The sequence below is a fragment of the Coloeus monedula genome (genome assembly GCF_965178545.1).
Source record: "Coloeus monedula genome assembly, chromosome: 6".
Taxonomy (NCBI): domain Eukaryota; kingdom Metazoa; phylum Chordata; class Aves; order Passeriformes; family Corvidae; genus Coloeus; species Coloeus monedula.
The window spans coordinates 17,528,351-17,550,388 of NC_138786.1; the positions used below are offsets into that span (position 1 = coordinate 17,528,351).

At 42.6% G+C, this 22,038-nt stretch overlaps 1 protein-coding gene across 2 annotated transcripts in view; it reads right to left on the reverse strand.

Annotated features, from left to right (window-relative positions):
- BRSK2 (BR serine/threonine kinase 2) overlaps positions 1–22,038 on the reverse strand; it is a gene marked incomplete at both ends in the record, with an annotated part of 307,761 nt that overhangs the window by 12,315 nt on the left and 273,408 nt on the right. For both annotated transcript variants that reach the window (XM_082283910.1, XM_082283909.1), the window contains 6 exons: positions 7,425–7,514; positions 8,147–8,327; positions 10,892–11,015; positions 15,686–15,734; positions 16,887–17,094; positions 21,384–21,444. In XM_082283910.1, coding sequence (XP_082140036.1) covers positions 7,425–7,514; positions 8,147–8,327; positions 10,892–11,015; positions 15,686–15,734; positions 16,887–17,094; positions 21,384–21,444 — 713 coding nt within the window. The remainder of the gene's footprint in view (positions 1–7,424; positions 7,515–8,146; positions 8,328–10,891; positions 11,016–15,685; positions 15,735–16,886; positions 17,095–21,383; positions 21,445–22,038) is intronic.

Consider the following 22,038-nt stretch of genomic DNA (forward strand, 5'->3'; position numbering starts at 1 on the left):
AGAAATAGGCTTCTTGGAAACATGCACACATATGCTGAAAATCCCTAATTTCCTCCTCCCTATCTGCTATAAAGTCTGCAAGACAGAGGGAAAGATAATTTCCCAGCATTCCTCCCCTTAAATATTGGGAAAAGTAATTTCATAAGAGGGGGAAGGGGTGCTGGATACGGTTGGGTGAGCTGAGCCCATGCTAGAAGAGCATGGATATGTATCTCTTCTGATGCAGCCAGGCTTGTAGTGCATAGATCATCTGGGAAAGCATGGAGTAGAGAGGGCAGCTGCTTGGTCCAGTGACACTGGCCAAAGCATCTAAGCAGTGGTTACATGCTCTCCACCCCCAAGGCTAAAGGTGGGCTGGCAGAAGTCAGTGGGAGATGATACCCATGGAAGTTCTCCCAGAAAGACACAAGACTGAAAGATAAAGGGGAAAAAGGACAGAGGTGAAGGAGAAGAGAGCATTCCAGACCTGGAACAACATAAAAGAGGTGTCAGAGAGGCCAGGAGTTTTCCTGCCTTTGAAATTCACTGGCTGGTCTGGCAGAGTGAGGGCAGACTAAGCCCCCAAAACACATTTCTCCTGAAGATGCCTAGCAGGTTTGAGAAGTGCCTACAGCTGCTGCTCGAGTCAGTGACTTCACACTCATGGGTCTGTATCATTTTTTTTCTTTACTAACTTGGAGAACTTTGTTGTCTCATGCCTTTTAGTGGTTCCTGTCCAGCCCCCTCAGAGTCACCTACCCCTTGCTGTAATGCAGTGTGATGAAGGTCTATAGTGGTAGACCCCAGAGCATTCACACAACCATTAGCAGAACCTAGCTTTGAAAGAACACATAAGAGCAAAGAAAATCTCAAATATGACCAGAAGACTTTTTCTGACTCCCATCTCCAACACCTGGATTTTTCCCCTCAAGTGTATTCAGACTGAGTGGCCACACAGTAAGAAGTCTGGAAACAAAAGGTAGCATTTGGATAATGTCAGAGCAAGTAAACTGGCTGGTTACCAAGATCCTCTTGAAATTGGTATTTCTGTTTCATTCTTCATTTTAACAAATTAAAAAGTAATCATGTCTCCTTAAGTTAATACTGCCTTTTTTCCTAAGTCAATAGCAGTCAGCACAGCTGTCTTTAGTATTTAATGCCAATGGTGTCACAGGTCTACATACATTAGTTGTGTGATTAGAATACAAGATCTACACACAAAAAAAGGATTGTAACAGAGACTTTTTGACAGCATAATATCTTGGGCTCTGGACCCCATTCTGCTCCCAAAAAAAGTAAATTTGCATGTTATAGAATTAGTTTTGATGGATAGGGAAAATTTTTTGAAATATGAGACCTCAGAAAAAAATCAAAGGAACCCTAATAAAACCTCTAATTTATCTTTCTTAAAATTTTTATGTATAACTATACTTTGAATTCTCTATATTATCAGGGCTAGTCCCAGGAACTGCACAGGAGTTTATTTTTATTTGTAGTGTCCTTCCAACACCTCATCAGATTTTTTCCCCAATTCCTAAGGCAGAGACAGTATGAGCATACCAGCTCATACTGCATCACTTGAAAGACTAACAGTGCTACTGTGTCTTCAGCTTCTCTTTTATAGTAATTACTTTAATACTTCTTTCGTTTCCATCATATTGTAACATCTGCTTTAGTAAATACTCTATGTGATAAAGTATTCTATCATTTTAAAGTAGAATTTTCATTCTAATTAGAAAGTCTTATATTCTTGCCAGTCAGCTTCTGCTCATGGATAGTAATCCATAATCCAGTGACTGTGGGATCCAGGTGTCACGAGAAGTGAATAAAGCCAGGGTCCAAAGGCTTTTAACTGTCTGAGAAGCACTGATGGGTCATGTAACTGCATTTTTAATGTGTCCTGTTTAATTTTTTAATTGAAACATGGTGGCAGTGTCAGGTCTCAATCCTTCTGATGATAAAGCAATTCCTTATTTTATAGGAATTGCTGGAAGTCACTCACACTTTGGATTTGACCAAGACTCCTTCATAAATGACACCCAGTTCATTAGCAGACAGCAAATGCTTTGGTTAAAATAAGACCTCCCTTCAAAAGGCCAAAGAAGCTCTGAATGCATCAAAAATTATTAGTGGTCTGTGGAATTTTCCTTCCCAATTTTCTATTCTTTAATTTCTATCCTACATAAATTTCACAAGGAAGCTGCCTAGTTTGTGATGCTTCTGATATCTCTGAATTTGAGGCCTGTTCCAGCCTGGGAAATCGCACGCAAACAGCTGCTCCTCTGAGATCTCCAAATCCAGGGCTGGATCGCAGAAAGCACTGAGCAGCTCCTGCCAGATGCTCATAGTCCCCAGTAAACACTTCCATTAAGGGAGATGATGTCAAGGGAGCCACCAGCTCCTCTGGTCCAAGGCAGTTATCATGCAGATTGAAATTCCCCAGTGTTTTTGTGCTTATTTGAAATTCTCTGTTTTCCTATCAAAACTCTGGAGAGCTTGGACTTTTTTCTACATGCTTTATTTCTGGACTACCAGTAACTATTTCAGTTAATTTTAATGAAGGCTGTTCAGTAATAACACTAAAGCTGTTTAGCAAAAACACAGTGCTCTGCCAATCCAACCAGGCATTACAGGCACTTCTTGTAGGTGGAACTCTGATAGCAAGATGAAATCATTACCCCAGACACTATAAGAGTGTAAGACATAAAGGCTCACACAAGATTGCAGGAAACACGAGAAACTTGGGACCTGAATGAACCCCAGAAAAACTGACCTGCAATCCAATTCCAAACTAGCATTTGCAGCATCCTTGTTTTGAGTCTGCAGCTGGAAGTTTACCTTGCAAAGCACTTCATTTGCTCCTTACTCCCTTTTCCATCTTGATAAAATCCTTCACACATTTGGAAACTGTAGGTTTCTTACTATTTTTTTTTGGTAGCAATTTGCCAGCCTGCAGCTCTTGTGAGCCATAAAATACCTGGAATTCACAGATCAGTGCTCTAGCAAGAATTTGCACTGCCCTGTTTTGAAGCTGTATATGGTCTCTAAACACTTGTTTATGCTGATGAAAGGCACTTCCAGCAGTAACACTGAGATGCTCAGAACTTTGAGATGTCAATGGTTAAAATCCAATTGAAGACAATAAATATAATAAGGAAATAGAAAAACTTTTACCAAGAAGCTATAAAGGTTATTTCAGTATTGCTGATTGCCCAGAACATGGGAATATGGGAAAAAATCCGAATATGTAGCACCCCATACTAAAAACCAGAGCTCAGAGAAGCAAGAAAATATTAGGGAAATAAAAATTCCTACCCTGTGAACGATCACAGATGGCTTTTGCATGTCCCTATTCACCAGCTGCTACTATTACTCTTTCATGCAAAGGCATCAGAGAAAAACAGATTATGATTTAATAGAAAGAGTGCTGGGCTGAAACAAAGGGACAAATCTGAGATATCGTCCTCCATGGAGACAGATCCTTTTATCCCAGCAAAGGGTGGTCTGCCCAGGGACTTCCTAAGCAGAGATTCTGAGTATAAGGGCCCTGGATGGAGCCATTCATGGACTAGAGACAAGGCTGACTGCTCTCACAGACAGTGAGACATCCTCTTGATCCCAAAGGGGTCCTTTCATGGTCTCACTGGGCATAATGGCTTCTGTGATACCAGTAACAAAAACACATGGACAACTATTCTGGTTCAGATCAAAGGCTTTCAAAACCATCTGAGAGTCAGACTTGATGATCCTTGTGGGTCCTTTTTAGCTCAGAATATTCTGTGATCTGTGATCTGGTTCTGTCTCTATCAGCAGCCCCATAGACATGCAGGAGTGAAAGAGCAGGCCAAGCATACAGAACATTTCCTCCTACCAGTGCCTCACTCACCACTGTCAGGTCAGAGATTTCCTGAGCCTGCTGTGGTTTCTCTGTTTAGCAAACCCATAAAGATTTTTGTGCAGGGAGTTATCCAGCTTCCCTGTGAGTAAGAAGTACTCAAGGGAAGATGAGCATCTGTAAGCTCCTCACATTCAGAACCTGCTTCAGCGAGGGGTTCCACCAGTTCTAGATTACATGAAGACACGCCTTCCAATGGCTTTTTTGGTACTTGGCTTCCACTATCTTAGGCTGGCCTCTAGTTTCTTTCATTAGGAACAAAAAATGAACAATCAATCCCTATCTACTTGCTCTATGCAAGTCATGAGTCCTAGACCTGGTATTGTCTCAGCAGTTATGGCACAGAGGTCCTGAAACATTAGGATACAAAGCTGATATGTTGCACTGAATTTGTCCATCTAGACAGCGGATTTTAGAAGCATTACATTAACTTTTGGAATGGATTTAATTTATTTACACTTCTTTTCAGGTAGGGGAGGGAATCTGTTTTCCTGCTTCAGAGTATGCCAGAAGAAATACGCACAGCCAGTCTTAGAAAGGAAAAATTGAAGTGAATGAAAGGATATATGGAGGAAGGGATATTATAGGGTGCTCAAGTGTGACACAGAAACATCTGCCTAAATCAGGTACATAACAGGCTCACACACACACAGAGATGCATGGGCAACATGACATCTACAAACACTGTTGTGAGCTGAAGGAATGAAAAAGAAGAAAATGCATTCTGAAACCCAGGCAGGCCGGCTCAGGGGGCTGGGATGCTGCACAGCAGATCAGAGGGGCAGCAGAGAGAATGACCCTCACTGCCATAGGTTCATTAGTCCTTGCTGTTCTGCTTTATACTGAGTTCGTTAAATCTCCCCCTTCTACAGGTCTCCCTTTACATGCATGCACCTTTCAGAGATTGTTTTCATCACCCCACCTGTAACAGCATCAGAACTGTAAGGCAGGAGAGACAACCACACATAGGATGTGTCTGTGCACAAGGAGCTAGGAAAAGCTCCAGTGCTGAACCAGTGCTGCTGGTCAGAGACAGCACCATGCTCAGAGCCATGGAGGAGGAGAGTCTAAGTGAAGGTGAGCTCAATCTGTTGCAGTAGTGGACTGCCTACGCAGCATCCTCAAACCATGAACCTGAACAGGGCCCGACCACCATAATGCCTACATGGTGTTCAGAGCTGGGAATATGGGAGGAGAAGAGAAACAGAGAAGACTTTGCCTTGTTTCTAGTGAGAAATGCTGATTAATTCCATGGCAATTTCTAGGAAGATTTTGCACATGTTTCCGACCAGACACCCAGCTAAGCAAGGTGCTGGATGTGAACTGGGGCTGTCCTTCATCCCTTTTCTTCCCCTTACTCTCAGTGGCTGCGGATGTGAACTATTGGGCCACCCTACTTTGATGCAGAGGTTGCCTCTTTTTTGGTAACGATCTCTTTATTTTCCCATCCCTTCCTTTTCTCTTTTTCTTGTATGCTGCTCCAACCTAAAATTTTCAGGTGGACTTCTCTCATTTTCAAGAGACGTGCATATTCCTAATCAGGTCAGGTGGTGTGATACAGAACAGTTTGGCACTCTGTCTCATGAGCTGTCTTGCCTTGCTAAGTCCCCAGCCAAGGGAATTCTCATTTTTAAATTTTAAGAGACCAATAATTTTGTTTTTACTCCATGTGGAGTTATCTGTTCCACTCTGGCCTTAGAGGTCAGGCTGGGGTCTCTCTGCTAAAACAATATGCTCTCATGTAGCTTTAGGCAGTAGAAATAATACAACTTTTCCATTCCAGAACCAGAGCAAAACTGTAAGTCAGACACATTTGTCACAGCAGAGTATTCTGAAAACATTTTCCTGAGTCTTAGTCAGATGAATGGTTTTTATTACTGCTGTAACAGTGGCTTTCTTAGGGAGATATCCTGCTTCACATGCCAGTGTGCAAGAGGGTTCAAGTATTTCTATAGAGCCTCCGTAGCTAACACATATTAGGGTGAAGAAGTTAAGAGAGATCATCAAGTTATTCACTTTTTAAACCATTTTTTCCTCACTTCATTCCCTACAAAACAAGGAATGCTTGAATATTGTTCATATTCAGGAGTAGTATGAAATACGTTTAAAGGATGCTTTTCTATCTAATTCCCCTCACTCCCACTTAGCCTCAGCATTTCCCAAGAGGAAGGGCTGGCAGAAAATTCTGGCTGCTTCCTTGAGTTTGACTTAATGTCAAAAGTCCAGAGAGCAAAACCTGAATCAGCCATAGTTATAGTGTCCTTGTTTTCCCTGCTTCCGAACAGGATAACCCATGTGCTGGTCACCATTGCATTCCAGCATGCAGCAGGTCAGGCAGTGCTGGAGGCCAAAAGCAAAGTGGACACTAAACAGAGCATATTTCTCTGTCAGGTACTAGGCACATACACTTCTAGATGGAGCTATTTTATCTTTGGATGCTAAAGCCACACTGTTAGACCAGAAGGATGTAACCCATATGTGCAATGAGCCAAGGACATCTGGGACTTAACTGTAGGATTCAATGCCAACTTAACTCCCCCACTTTTGTCTTGGCTTGTTCACACAAGGGTCAAGAACAGAATTTGGCTCTAAAGTATAATATTTATTTACTTCCTTTTCATCTCCCACTCCTCCTGCCTCACTCTCTTCTGCTGCAGCCTCTACTCTCCACCTTGCTCCTATTTATTTATTCCCAGGGTCTGCACATTCTTTCCTCTTTCCCCTATTTTTCCTGCCTTGACACATTCCCAATAGCTTATCTGCCTTAAACTTTCAACTTTTACCTTCTTCTTTGTTCTGTCCTTTTAGAGGATAGAAGAGTTACCACTGAGATTTTGTGTGTGTGTGTACAACCAGTACAGTGTTCAGAGTGAACACCTGCTACATAACGATGGGATGAGGCTGGTTTCTGTATTATCAATTCAGGCTGCCTGCACATCCAGATTGATGTCATTGCACAGGGTCACACACGTAAGGCTTTCTCTACCACCACGAGGAATTGAAATTTACTTTTCAAATAGATAAAATATAGCTTCTGCAGAACCTTAGTATATAATTTGTGCTACCCATGGTATTGAGAATTTGATCACACTGCTGGAAACTATTAACCACTTTCTGGCCATATGTTAATGGCTAAGTTAAAAGTAGCTCTCAAGTTTGTTCTGGGACCCTCTGAATCTGGAGGTTTCTAAAGCATGCCTGAAGGGTTTGAAAATCAAGTATCCTCTAGAGCACGTCCCTTCTCTGGGAGATTTTAGAGCTGGAGAAAATCTGGAAGATCTATTGATGGTGCAGCTTTTGATGGAGAAGTGGGCAAATGGCTCTTTGGGCGGGTGGTGGGCAGAAGCTGTTCAACTGGGGAATGCGCTGGGAGCACTGGAGTGGGAATGAGAAAGGGAGGAGTAGGGTGGGTGCAGGGAGTTACTGCTCTGTCTGAATGGAGCTCAGTTTTTGCTGTGATCAGAGGGATGGCCTCCCTCAGCCTCCTGCTACGAGAGGCATTTCACATTCCTGTCCCTGCTGAAGGTGCTGGACAGTAGAAGCCACTTACCTGATAACTGCTGCACTGAAGGCTGGTCATGTGTGCTTAACAACTGTGCCTGAATGGTTTCTACTACCCTCTTAAAGCGACGGCTTGGACCTGTGAGGAGACAAGAGGCACAAGTGGCTGTGAGAGCAACGGGAGCCAAGCCCACACACAAGGCTGCAGGGGAAGGATCACAAGCATCTTCCCCTCAGTCCTGTCTCCAGGAATGTCCTGAATGTGTGTCTGTCCTTCAGCCAAAGGGACTATGGTGTGCTGGACTCAACAGGAGGAGGGAGGGCTTCAGGGCTCCTTTTGTAAAGACAGAAAAGGTGTGGGGGGTCTGTTTCTTTGTTGCGACCCCTCTGTGGGGTGCATGTGGCCACCCACAGGAAAAGAGTGAGTGCATGTTTCTGTCAGAAGGAAGAAACTATGGTCTCACAGTGCCCAGCTGCGACTCTGGGACTTCTGAATGAAACAGGGAGCCAGTACCATGAGTTACCCCAAAACTGACGCACAGAACAGCCATTTTAGCACTAATCATGGCAGTGCCAACTTCACCTCTTTGGGAATCTCCTTCCCTCCCTGCATTTCCATCACTACCAACACCATTTTTTTCCTGATGTCCTCCTTGCTCCTGACTGAATTTTCCCTTGAGAAGTTCAGTCAGTTATACTTTTTCCTCTGGCACAGCAATTTGCAGGCCTCTAAGCCAGCCTGCACCCATTTTAGAGCTTTGCCATGGTTACCTGATAAGAGTGTGAAAGTGACAGAATAGATCCCGTTCTCCTTTTGCGCCTCTCCCCCTTCTGTGTATGTTATGTCCACCTGGAACTTCACTGGCTTCTGGAAGACAGCAGGACCTCCTGTGGACTTGTATTCTGCACGGAAACTTGTCTGTGAGATGACACTGTGACTGAGACTTGGGATCTGCAAGAGGTTGGTAGAAGCAGACAGTAGAAGCAGTGCATAAAGGGAAAAAAAATTCTGCAAAATTCTGTTTATAACAACACACATTTCCAGAATTAATAACTTTTGCTAGATTTGCTTCTGGTCTTGAATTTGTAATGTACAGTGTTCTTGTGGACTCAGTAGGAGTGTAGGTTGCTGGGCACTGACGGAGGCGACGTCTTAATTGTGTCTCCCCTGATGGGGGAGGCTTTTTAGAGTCTTTGCCAGGAGTCAGAGACGAACGGGACTTCTGTATTTTCTCAGTCTTCATGTTGTTTATTATACCTTATCAGTAATTCACATGCTGACAGCATAGCATGAAGCAGAGCAAAATACAAAAGGCAAAATGCAGGAAAGCTCAAGGCTTTTTAAAGGTAAACTAACCAATGGTCACTAAAAGTGTACATTATTTTTACTTTTCTACCAGTTATCTAGTCATGCAGTCAGGAACTGCAGAATTCTTTATCCAATCATCCCAAACTACTTCTACTGCAGAATATGGAATAGTAGAAGAAGAAGGTCTGGAGAACAACAACAATCCTCCATTTTGATGTTTTTTGCTTTTATCTATTTACTATATTAATAAACCCAAAACCTCTAAATTTTTCACCCTGTGACAATCTTACATAGTATTCTATCACCTAGTTCACACCAGTGTAGATTCTAATTCTTCCCAAAGGGTAGGCAATTTTCTCCATGGATCAAGGTCAGTGTTGTCCAGGGGGGTAGAACCCTTCAAAACAGGCAGAGAAATATTCCCTGCATTCTAGGTTCCCACAGGGCACCACAGAAGAATGCACTGCTGCTTACAGGACTGACCTAAATTTAAGGGTTGAATATTGGTGCAATACCCAACATGCTTATGAATTCACACATGTTGCTCAACTTCATGCACTCAGTCTTTCTTTTCCTACTCATCCACCAGTTTTGAGAAATGCCTTTTGCTGAGCAAAAAGTGGTATTAAGGCAGTGGGCAGAAAAGTCAGTGGGATATAAAACTGAATATAAAAAACACCTAAGTAGCCTGGTCTGATCTCACAGCTGTTCCTGTTTTGAGGAGACCTCCTGAGGAAGATCTTTCCAACTTCAATTGCTTGGTGATTCTATGATGTCAAATAGACATCAAGACACAGAGCAGACACTTAAAAGTGCTTGGGATATCCACAGGAAAAGCATGCCTGCAAACAACTCACTCAAACCACAACTTTTATCAATCTTCTCAACTCTGAGAAGCTTTGTGATATCATCCAACATCTGGATATTCAGAACCATGGTGGAATTTTGTAACTTCCTAATTTTCAGGCAGTTACCTTCCACACTTTCCCCCAAAATTTAACAACATACTCATATTCTATTTATTGCTTCATAAAGGACCAGATTAAAAAAAAACCCAAACAAGTTACTTGGAAATCTGGTCACTAATTCAGGAGGAAAAATGAAGATGAGTTCTTTGACAAGCTAACTTTAAGGGCTTAATTAGCAGGCCATGACAATGCATTTAAGTTTGGATGTTGCTGTAAGAGACGATTCACTGGTTTTGCACACAAATCCCTACATCACACCTAAACCACACACGTGGGGTATGCACAGGATCACCATTATGGACAGTAGAGCACACTACACAATATAAACCCAAAAGCACAGCTAAATGCATGAAGTTGATGCAGTAACATGGCTTTTTATAACCAACCTGGGATGGACACCAGTGTCTGATGCCCACTACTGTACTGCACTTACTCCTTGTGCTCTTGTACAGTAACAAGGGTTACGGCTGATTTTTTTGAAGAAGTTCATTGCAGAATCACAAAGATTGAAATGGAGTTCAGTATTTTGTGGAAAAAAAAAATCAATTTAACAAACAATATAAGACATTAACTTTCCTTCTCTTAATTTTATTGGAAAAAGTGTATTTATGTTGTTGACTACCTTGAACTGAAAAACCTCTTAAATTAACTTTGCTGTGCTGACCTTTTTGTCACTGGTACCTCTAGATAATGAGAAGGACCTTCTAGAGGAAAAAAAGACAATTTCCCTCTCTTTTCCTAGGCTGTATACAAACCACATCTGCAACAACTGATACTCTGGACACCAGAAGAAATTATCCTTCTTTCTGCCATATAGCACTGAAGTGGGGATTCAAAGTAACAAATGCAGATGTAAGACAGGCCTTTGGTCTGGCTGAAGTGGTGGAGGGCATACCCAGCAAAGGGAGACCCAATCTGCTGCCCAGCCGGTGACTGTAATGTTAATTTGACAAAGCAGCAAATCTCTGTCTTGATACTGTGCCAGCATTGTGCTCTACTGCCGTGGAATTCCGAACTCTGGCAACCTGGAGGCCTTGCCAAGAAGGCTGAAATCTTTTCTCACCTTAGAGAGCATTATCTACAGTTAGTAATTCACACACAGTCCAGTGCGGGCCATGCAAATTAGATTCACAGAGGATGCTTTTGAAGGAGCCAAGCCCCTGTCCAGTAACATTTGGAACACAGAATCCTGGAATGACCAGTGAGGGATGCCTCCTGGAGGCAGCTGAGGTGACTCACCGAGAGGAAAGCGTGGACTATATCAGCCTTAATGGAGCTTAGGGGTTTGTCCTTAATGACCACAAAAATCTGTTCTTCTTTCTCCAAGTTGATGAAATTACCAAACCAGGATTTTTTGGCAAGCCTGATGTGACGAAAAGAGAGCGCTGTTTAGAATATTGAACACTATTTCTTATTTCCCACATGCCCCTAGCTAGAAAAAAAATATTAAAAAACACATGAGAAAGTTTTGATGACATTCCAGATGTGATGGTATTACTAATAGTAAGTGGGAGACAGTATCAGAGAACATCCAAAATGACATTTCACTTGGTGAAAACTGATGAAATGACAGGCCACACAGCCTTACTCTGGCAGCATGTGTCACCAACAATGAAAAATCAGGAGCAATGGTAACTCTTCTGACTGAGCCAATATACCAGCGAATACTGCATATACAAAGTACATATAAACCAGGGGACACGTTTCTGGTTTGTCTCCAGGGATCTCTCAGCTTCTTGTGACAACATGCAGATCCTGGCAACATAAAGATTTAAGTTCCTTCCCACCCAATTTCAACTCTTTTGGTGTTAAAGGACTCGGAAAGATGTTTTTCTGAAGGTGTCCTGTTGGGCTGATGGTACAATCACAAGATCTTGCTTTTTAAAGCAAGCTGTAGATTTCACTGGAGCTCCAATCTATCAGTGAGGGAAATCCACTATTATGCAAGGCCAGGACAAAGAGTGTCCTGTTCATCAGTCCCATTCAGGGTGTCTATATAGTGCGTGAACTCTGGTCAGCCTACAAAGGAATGAATTTTCAGTATTAAGAAAGGAGATAACAACACCATGCAAAACACAGTTCAGGCTTTCCACTGGCAGCAGTCCAGCTCCTCAGTTTCTTCCAGCATCAGATAGTGGTTTCATCATAAAACTAAACTGCTCTGTTTTTTCACACTGATCGTATCAGCAGATGTTTGATTTTGCTTATTGTTTAACCATTTCAATACACTTCATTGACATTAGCTTTTAAGTTAAACAGGCTAAAGGAAGAATGCAGGGACATGAATGTTAGTGGGAGACACTACCCAGAACCTGAAAGTAGCATCTCTGAAAGGTGTGGTTTTGAGGGGAGAAAAAGAGGCTGTCAGCTGTGAGACGCAGCCAAATACTTGCTGGACCAAACTAAACCCAGGGAAAATCACACTTAAATCAGCCATATTCTAGTAGGGAAGAATTCAGCATGAAAATGTCAGAAATGGAAAGACCTACCACCAAGAGACTGCCTTTTTTTCCCCTTTACAGCATACTTCATAATGCCAAATCCAGGTTGCAGCATGGCAAGCAATAGGGTGGACATTCACCACTCAGTGGAAGAAGACAATCTCTCCACACAAGGAGAGCCATCTGCAAAAGGGATTACTATACACCAGTTTTCCAGCAAAGCAATAAACAACTGGAGCGAGCTGCTAGTAGACTCACTGTCTGCGGCAAAGTGAGGCAGAGGCAGAGGAAGGACAGAGGCTAAGAGAGAGAGGAGCAAACTAGGAAACTAATTTGAAGTCTAGGCCTTCAGGATAAAGAACAAAGCTTGATCTCAGCAGTGTCCAGCAATTTGCACTCATTCCCCACCCCAGAGTGCTCCATGAATTGTGCAGCTATGGGCCCACTGCCCATTTAATGCACACAGCAGAAAGACCACAACTGGAAGACCACTTGGCTGGGCAAATAATGATTTGCTTCATTTACTGCAGGCAACCAAAAATAAGAGTACAGAAAGAGTCACTTGCAATTTGGTAAACCAGTGCCCCCCACTCAATTAAAGTGGGCTGGAAAACTGTCACTCCCTAAAATATTCATAAGCATCTGTAACTAAGCCAGTGAGCCAGAGATTAGCATAGGGAGCAGTAAAGAGAGAGGGCCTCTCATTTAAATGGTCGTTAAGGAGCCAGGGTTAGAGTGTGAAAGAAAATTACATACTAATTAGCTCATGTGTCTCTCACACACCACAACAACTCCACAAGCCCCTGGAGAGCTGGGGCAATAGCTCCCTGCATGTAAGGGGTCTGTGCTCATTAGTAAATTAGCACCTGGTTATCCATCTAAAACGGCTGCTTGTCTTAGGCTTGGCTGTATCATCCCCTGAACCAGGGCTGGCTGGATGGACTCCAAGGGCTCAGGGGAAGCATGGGCCTGCAAAAGTGTGCTTATTTAACTGCAGGTCTGCCATCTTAAAATATGGCTTTTCATTTTTGTATTTTCATTAATGGGTTTGTTGGCCCCTCATTTATAGGTCTCTTAACAAGCACAGCTAACGAGGGCCCAGAACATAGGGAGATGTTTTCCTGTTCAGCATGGTCTGGAGTCTCCAGAATCCATCTGGGCTCTTTTCCTCAGTGAGGTTATCACCCGTAATAGTGAGTCTGGAAGATTCACTGGTAGCCTGGGCTACACTCCAGCTTGTAAATCATTGGAATTCACTAAAATAACTTTGCTGGTGTCACATAAGACGGAATATATGTCAGTGGCCTCTCCTGTTTCTGTAATGAGCAGAATCAAGACACAGCACACATGCACTGGCTTTTCTCCCCAAAACTGTCAGAACTAGCTGTATTCATACACCTAGGGAATAGACCCACTGAGAACAGGGGACAGCTTTGGAGTAAAATTACACAATAAAGGTTTTTCTCCTCTTAGAGGGCATTAAATGCTACTAACTTGGGTTGTGTATGAATCCTCAGCACCCCGAATGACATGCTCTAGCATCTCACAAGATCAGGCTGTAAGCAGTACAAAATGTACTTAAAATTAAGAATCTTCTCTTGTCATGGCAAACTTCTTAAAGGGGGAGTGAGTTAGGAGATATGTGGGGGAAGCTGGGTATGTAGCTTACACTAGGGAATCTAATCAGGTGTCCAGCTGACGAAAAAGCAAATAAATTAGCATGAAAATAGAGGCTGGTGCTTTATTACTTCACACTGAAATTTCTCACTCCTATAATGTTGTTCCTTTTCCTACTTTTGGAGTGTCTGACCACGTCGCCTTCTGTGTTCCTTCTCTGTCTCTGAGCGCACAGATCAGTAACCTCCAGGGGTTTACCTACTTGGCATAAATAGCAGCATTTCTACTCAAGCAAATGGAGCTTTGCAGGTTTAAAGCAGCTGGAGCTAAGTCTCTTTAAATGTCATCCCTAACACATTTTCTAGGACTTTTCACATGAGAAAGAACAGCATTACCCAGACACGTTGAAGTGTATTACCTAATCATCAGGTTTGTTAAATGAATGGCAGGCATTGCTGTACCAGACAGAGCAAGGACATGCATTTATCACTCAACCCATGAGGTCAGTACAGCTCTTGATAAGGATATCTTATTTCTTACAGAAAAGAAGAAAATATGGGAAAAAATAAGACACGTGGAAGTGGGCACTGAGCAACAGACATCTATCATTAAAATATAATCTAGTTCATTACTTTTTATGACTTTTATTATGTTTACTGCAGGGTGCAGCCCAATTGAACTCATTAATTTGGCAATTATACAGAAAAAGAAAAGAGGGCCTTAGGCTTTGACTTGCATCCAAACTGCCTCAAATGACAGGCACTACTTCTCTACACCAGCTTTTAAAGAGTGAGTGGGAAGCAGGGAAGACATTAAATCAACAGCAAAACTTCCACCAACATACATGCAACGAAGAGGAGAAATTTAATTCTAAAGGTTTTCTGTTTTAATGGCTTTAAAAACACGTGAGATGAGAGTATTGTATATTTCTGTGATAATGATGTGCCAATTTTATGAAATTCTCTCATGCCTCTCTATCAGTAAATGCTTGAAAGTGTTGAAAACACAGTATATTCCAATTTTTTTCCTGGATACCTTTACTAATCCCTACTTCTCTCTCTCTTGAAGCCTTTATCCCTCTCCATTCTGCAGTACTACAAATAGAGTGCCCATCTTACACCAGATAAAAGCCAGGTCTGGGGCAAGTTGTGAAGACAATACCATTGTCACCAATTACAAAACTTTAAGCTCAAAATTCCCATCCAAGACTCATGAATATTTCACACAAGTCTCTTAACAAGAGGCCAAATTGCCTTAGTTGGCAGGCTAAGTCTATGGGCATTGGGTGCACAAACACAAGCTGTGAAAATAAAAAGGAATAATTTGGCATCTGTTGCATATTAGGAAGTGTTCGGAGCAGCACTCTGGCAGCAACTTCCAAACCTGCCATGCAGTGACGCACATTTGTGCAGTGAAATGGTTGAAACGCACACTGACTTTTAGGAATGAGCCTGGTGAATATGAAACAGCTTCTCCATGTCCCAGTACTGCTGCCTAGAATTAACACTGCGCTTCCTATCGCAGCCAAAGATCCCTCGGAATTATCTTAGCAGAGCCTCCTGCATGCTATCCTGAGGATGCAAACTCTCCTGTACTAAAAGGAAGACTTTCTGGTGCACAGTTAATGCCAGTATAAGCCACTGAGCAGCCTCTCCAGTCCCAGCGAGTGATCTACTTGCCAACCAAATGAATGAAGAGAGAAGAAACATGTTACAAACCCAGCAAATTCGGCAAGCTGTGAGAAAATGAGGTGGTTACTGGGAGACTGTTTCATCACCTGTTGACCCCAGTGCCATTACTGAGGTATGTATCTTATGCACAGTCCTTAGCAGAAGAATCATTTCACATCTCTGTCTCACCCACAGGACAAGAGGTTACAAACAGATACTGATCCAGAATAGAAATATGTCAGTTTATGGCATTCAGGCCAGGAAATGACACTGGTATTTGGTGGAAAAAAAGGCAGAGTACTTACTCTGGGGATGACTCTGGGGTTAAATTAGACATCTCTTCAGGTGTAGGTACTGCCCACGTGCGCACAGCCAAAGAGAGGGAGGGAGAAAAGAAATTTGATGATTCAGTACACCTTCCATTTTCTGCTTGAACACCAACGAAACAATTCTGCCATTGCACCCACTTGCATTTGCCCACTGACTCTGTAGACTAGTTCTGCCATTTGAACACCAGTCATGTGTCTCTAGATCTCTGCATCTAATCAAGTGCTGCATTTCAAGGCTCACTCTACCCTTCCTTAGGTCCTTAGGTAATCTTGCACTGGCTTCAATGGTTTCTGGTTCAGATCCAAACACACTGTGCCAATGCGACTGCTTTGCAATTGCCTCAAAGCCCAGCTGGACGCAGCTCAGTCACTGCTGCAATTCTCTGCAGTTCTCTGACCACCTCAGAGACAATGGCACTGACCATCACAGTTCAAAATCTAACTATTCCATGCCTGTAATCCTCCTTTCCCATGGGAACATGTCCCAGTATCCTGTAAAACCACAGGGTGTTGGGATAGCTGCTGCTGACATCCAAGGATAAGGCATGTGACTTTGGGTGCCCTTTGCCTGCATGCAAAAAAGCCACTTGGAGCCTGAGGAAGAAAATTTTGCACATGTCAACACTCTAGAGACTCAGAAAACTGAAGTAGGCCAGCAGATATGAAACCACTGATTGTATTAAGGAGATTTTTGCACCAATTACCAAAGGAGGCAAAAAAAAGCATTAACCAAGATCAAAATAGCTGTGCTTCAGAAGGACAATTTCAGCCTATTGCCTCTGGCTGTCTTGTTTTTCAGCATAAGGCTCAGCCTGTGGCTGTGGAGAGGCAGTGGAGCACAGCCACAGGGGAAATGGCTGAGCCCTAGGTCCACTTGCAACGCAAGTGAAGGAGCTGAAGATAGATTTTTCTTGTGGTCTAAGTGTCACAACAGGGATAGTAAGAGCTGTATGACTGGAGTGTGAAGTGGGCTCAGGAGATGCCGTTGGAGAAGGTGCAGTGGCACAACAGAGCCTGCTCACATGTGGGTTAGAGCTTGGCTGATGCTATCACTCATTTTCCGCACCAATATTCAGCCCTTGGTACACAGAATTTGCAGAGCCACAGACAGGTATGAAATTCCTGCCGAACATCTGCCCAAGTCAGAACCACCCTCTGTGGCTGGGTGAGTACTCACCTTGCAATTTCCGACGATGGAAGCGAGGAGACCCCAGGAAACTATTCTTGATGGAGTTGAGCCGTGTCCTCCAGGGCATTCCTCCAATGCTGGGGCTGGATGGTGGTGTTGGGTTGGGTGTGCCTGCTGGGCTCTCCTTTGGCGTATGAACAGGTGTCCCCTTGGGGGTAGGGAGGGGACTTCCCCTTGGAGAGGGGTGAGGGGTGACCTGTATGATGGGGATAGATTTGGTGCTTGGGTCAGTACTAGAAGGGAGCAATCTAACAGGAGACATAGGGTTGGTCTGCACTTTAGGAACAGCCAGCTGTGGGTTAAAGCCGGCAGCAGGCGAGCGGCCCTGAGCATTCTGCACAGGGTTGTTCTGGGAAGAGGGGGCGCTGGTATTGCTGGCAGGGAGTGGGTTGGATTTAGTAGACTGGAGTGGTTTTTCAGCCAATTTGCTCTTGGATGGCAAAGTCTGCGTCTTTGGGTTGGGCTGAAGTGCTGGCTTTGGTTGGAGTACATGTCCAGGCCTGGAGGCGTTCCTACAAGCATCAGGGTCCAAGGAGACTTGGGGTCGGGGAGAGAAAGGGAGGTCGGAGGTCTGAGGGGGGATGAAGAACTTTCTGATAGGCTACGAGACAGACGCAGAGTGTCCATGCACATCAAAAACAGTGAAATACGCAAAGAGCGGGCGAGCGGAGAAAGGAAAGTCAGAATAAAATCCATCCGAGTCACAAAGATGCACCATGTCACAAGGAGACACAGGAGATGGAGGTGAAGGGGTAGTGAGGGGGAGGGATTTTGCAAAGAAACGAAAACAAACAAACAAACAAAAAACAAAAAAAAGACATGCAGTTAGCTGGGAACACAGCATATTCAACAACAGCAGCAGCGGCAGCAGCAAGAACAACAGTGTCATAACAGGCTTCATCATATTAACCAACCACGTGTCAGCAAAGGAAAACAACAGAAAGAAAAGTACAACAAAGGAACAAGGAAAAAAAAAGAAAAAAAGAAAAAAACAAAGAAAAAGAAAGTAACCAAGAAAAAAGAAGAGAGAAATGCCATCTCCCTGGGATTGTTCTGATTGCCCTGCAGTGAGAGAAGCACGATGCTGTAGGGAGGTGAGGAAGGGGAAGAAGAACCACTCAAGCCACAGACAAATCAAGATGTCTCGGTGATTTGGGACCACCTCTTTCAGCTCCATGTGCCCATATGCAAACCCCGTAGAGAGATGAGACTCAGAACAGGTGTGTGATACACACGGAGTGGCAGGGGATACACATAGTTACTGCACACACCAGTCAGAACCTCTTTCCTTCCTCTTTACGCCTGGCTGGGTAATGCACCAGCTGCAGCCACCCATTGCAGAAAGAGGGGGAAAAGGGAGAGTGATGCCACCTGGGCACCCACTCTCCTCCCCTGACCTGGGGGGGTAAATTGCTCGGCCTTCACTTGGAAGCTTCAGAGCACACAACACCACGAGAAATATATGAACTCAGATTGGTGTTTGATTTGTTAACTGCTACAGCAAAAACTTCAGCAAGGTCTGGCAAATTTATTTATCTGGGAAGAGATGATACTTTCCACAAGACTTTATGCTTCTCCTGCAACATCCCTCATTGCATTGAAGGATAGCTTGATAATTGGAATTTCTGTCATAAAGTCTCAGCAGTATTTGCCATTAAGTCCCATGTCTAAGAAGAGGGTGGGGGGAGCCATTGTTTCGTAAGACATAGTTTAAAAAGGAAAATACAAGCAAAGTTCATAATCCATCACTGAGGTATCAAAATGGGATTATGATTTTTTTTCCCAAACAGGAACATTTACACGTGTTAAGACGCATTTTGGGAAACCATTCATACTTTGACAGCAAACAGCAATAGACAGACTTGGAAGGGTAGAAGCCTTTTAAGGGATACTAGCAGGCTAAAAATCACATTGAAAACAACAAAAAAAAGTCCTTACAAAACATTGCTATTAACACCTTAGATTACAAGTACTGGAATAATTGTAAAAACAGAAGTCACTACTCGAGATATTCAGCTTTGGTCTACACTTAGATTCTGATTTCTACAAAGATATTAACTACGAAAAATTACACATCACCATTATTATTATCTATTCTTGACACCTAAAAGCTGTAATCAATAATTAACCAGACACACCATGTACATGTAACCTTGCCTCAAATCTCAGTCCCAGGGAAACACACTCACTAGGGAGTTTCCTTCCTGGGTGCGACGGATTAGCACAATGTTGCCATATTTAAAAAACTGTATAAATTTATTTAAGACTTACATCTTTAAATTGTTTGCATTGAAGTTTTGCAATTACTTCAAAGAACTTAGGGTTAGGCCACCAAAATTAAAGGAAAATCAGTACATTAAAATATTTGTATTACTCTTAGGATTTTAAAGTTAAACTAAAGTCTACCATTTTGCTAAATTCTGATTGTCAATGAGCAAGGAAGGGGAAAAGATGAGGAAAGTGGTTAATTTGTGGAAGTCACTATCAGCATCTGACTATTAACTATTTGCAAATGACATCGATGGATAAAACTTCAAGACTGTTAATTGCAAATGTTTCCTTGCAATTTTCCTATCTTATGTGTATGATGGTTTGGGAAGCAGATTTGAAAGAAATAAAGTAAGATTCAACTCCCTCTTAAGCCATTAAGAATCTGAAGAGGCACCCTTAATTACCACATATTTAATAATGAAATGAAGAACAACATTAGGTCTCGATTTCAGCTGGTGCAATGTGGAACACCATTAGAAAGATCTTGTAAAATCTGAGAACTTTTATTTGCTGCTGAATTCAATTCCTCATAGAACCAAATCTAAGCAGTGCAGAAAGTGAAATGTGCATTTGCTTTTTAAAGTATGTTCTCTTTCAATAATCTAAGGTGCTATTAGAAGCATAGGTAAGGACGTTTAAAAAAATATGATTTCTATTTCAACATTTCCTTTTGAGCCTCAAATACTACCTGCCTTGATATTGTTATGATCTGCTGAAAATACCACCTAATTGCTAAATCCCTTTGAAGACTATTTAATCTACTGCCTGTTAAGTAATAATGGTAAGATACAGCAACTATGGGACAGATATTGTCAAACTTATTCTTTGGTGTCATCCTACTGAACTGTCAGAAATTAGAGAGAGATCAATTAATGAAATCAAGATTTAGTTTTACTGCACTGGATGCTTATTTTGTGCACAAAACTGTTTCCACTGTACTTTTCCAGTACTTTTTGCAGTGGCATAAGAGTTCTCAGACCTCTGCTTCATTCCACTGGCAACCAGAAGTCCCAGTGCAGAAAGAAGGAAACGGATCTTCACTAGTCCCTGGGATTTTAAAGACACAGAGGAGACCACAAGAACAACTTATGCCAAACAGGATAAAAATTGGCAGGAGTCCAAAATAGGTTTCAGAAATTAATTCAACCAAGCAAAGTGCTGGAAACTTTACTAGACTATAAACTTAGGGCTGACAGTGTGTCTTTATTCACAAGAATTACACAGAATCTTACGATGGAATTGCAATTTCAAATACTTGGAATACTGATGTTATCTTCATATAACTAAGAGTAAATCCACAGGTGTACCCATATCCTAAGACATGGAATATATCAATTTTTCATCTTATGAAGTCATGGGAAGCATGTAGAAATCCTCCAAAGACTCTGGGCCAGACATTTAGGTAACATGCACTGTCACAGCCTAACAGACTTTTTGATGAGGTCTAGACTTCTATTAAGCACTGCAGTCTTAAAGAGACTTAGCTGACCTTGTCAGGCACTAGTAATACTCACTTTTATCCCCAAAGAAGTTAACACGAAGAGGGAAGCCTCTGCCATTGCACTTAGATACTCTTACAACTTTGCAACAAATGTACTATCAAGCATGTGTTGTACTGGCTCAGTATTAGTTGAGTATCAGTATTTAGTTGACTGTATGCTTAAAAAGGGCATGCGGAAGTACCTTATTTATAGGGATTTGAATGTTCTTAACTTATCCTAGTCAGTCAGCTTCTTACTTTCCTTTTAGATTTGCTAGCCCTCAAATTTGTATAATTTATTTTCTCTGACTTCCTAATACGAGCTGTTCTGAGGCAAACAGAAGATAACCAGCGTGGTTTGGTGCTCTACTGTGACCTAATTGAAGGCAGCTGTGAAATGGCTCCTGATCATTTGGTCTGAAACCAGGCTGTATGCAGACCTCAGCTGGATATAGAGTGTTCTGTCATAGCAATGTTATTCTGTGTGCTTATGGGACTGAAAAAGGGAAGGGGCACAATGAGACCCCTGCTAACAGTGCAGGGAACATGTAGGAAAAATTCTCCGCTTGCATTTGTCAGTAACATTTCCCTCACCGCCCGTTAAAATTTACAAGCTGCCAAGGAAAAGCAAAACATCCCAGCTAAGAGCCACAGCTCTGGAGCAACAGATGTCGAAAAGCATCAAGCATGTGTGAGTGGATTAGACCAACAGATCTTGAAGCAGCACCACTTACCCTTGGACTGCTGAGAGGACTGGTGGAGAGCCCAGACGATGCTCCGCTGATTGACCGAGACCTGAATGGACACAACAAGGAAAACATCCCTCAGAAAACTCGGACAAGTAATAACCCTGAACACCAGCCACCACAGGCACAGGCATGAAGTGAGAAGGAGGAGGGAGGCTGTCACTGGAAAAGGACATAACTCTTTCCTTTTCTTTCCTTTCACTATTGCCATGTTTTTCAGTTGTCTCCCCCCCACAAATCAAAGAGATGCTGTTGCTCTGGGAGAATACTATAATCTCTTTTGATTAAGGCAGTTGCTACTTTCTTTTTGGTTATCAAGAACGTGGATGCTACTAGGTCTGCTCTGTGCAAGTTGAACAGCTGAATTCAAAAGGATGGTGAAGACATTCATACTTGTGCTGAGATTTCTGTTTTGCACAGTGCTGGTGGTTACAAAATGAGACTTTCTCAGTCACAAGAAACATGGAAAAGCATCATGTGTACAAGACAGAAAGGCAGGGGGTTCTTCCAGATAATAATTAAAACCCCAAGTCTCCTTGACTCAAGCACACAATCACTTCCTATGTGATGACTTCCCACTGAAATCAAAGATCGCATTGGCTTAGCCCTTTCCAGCTTCTCACTGATAGATTTCCCATCTTTG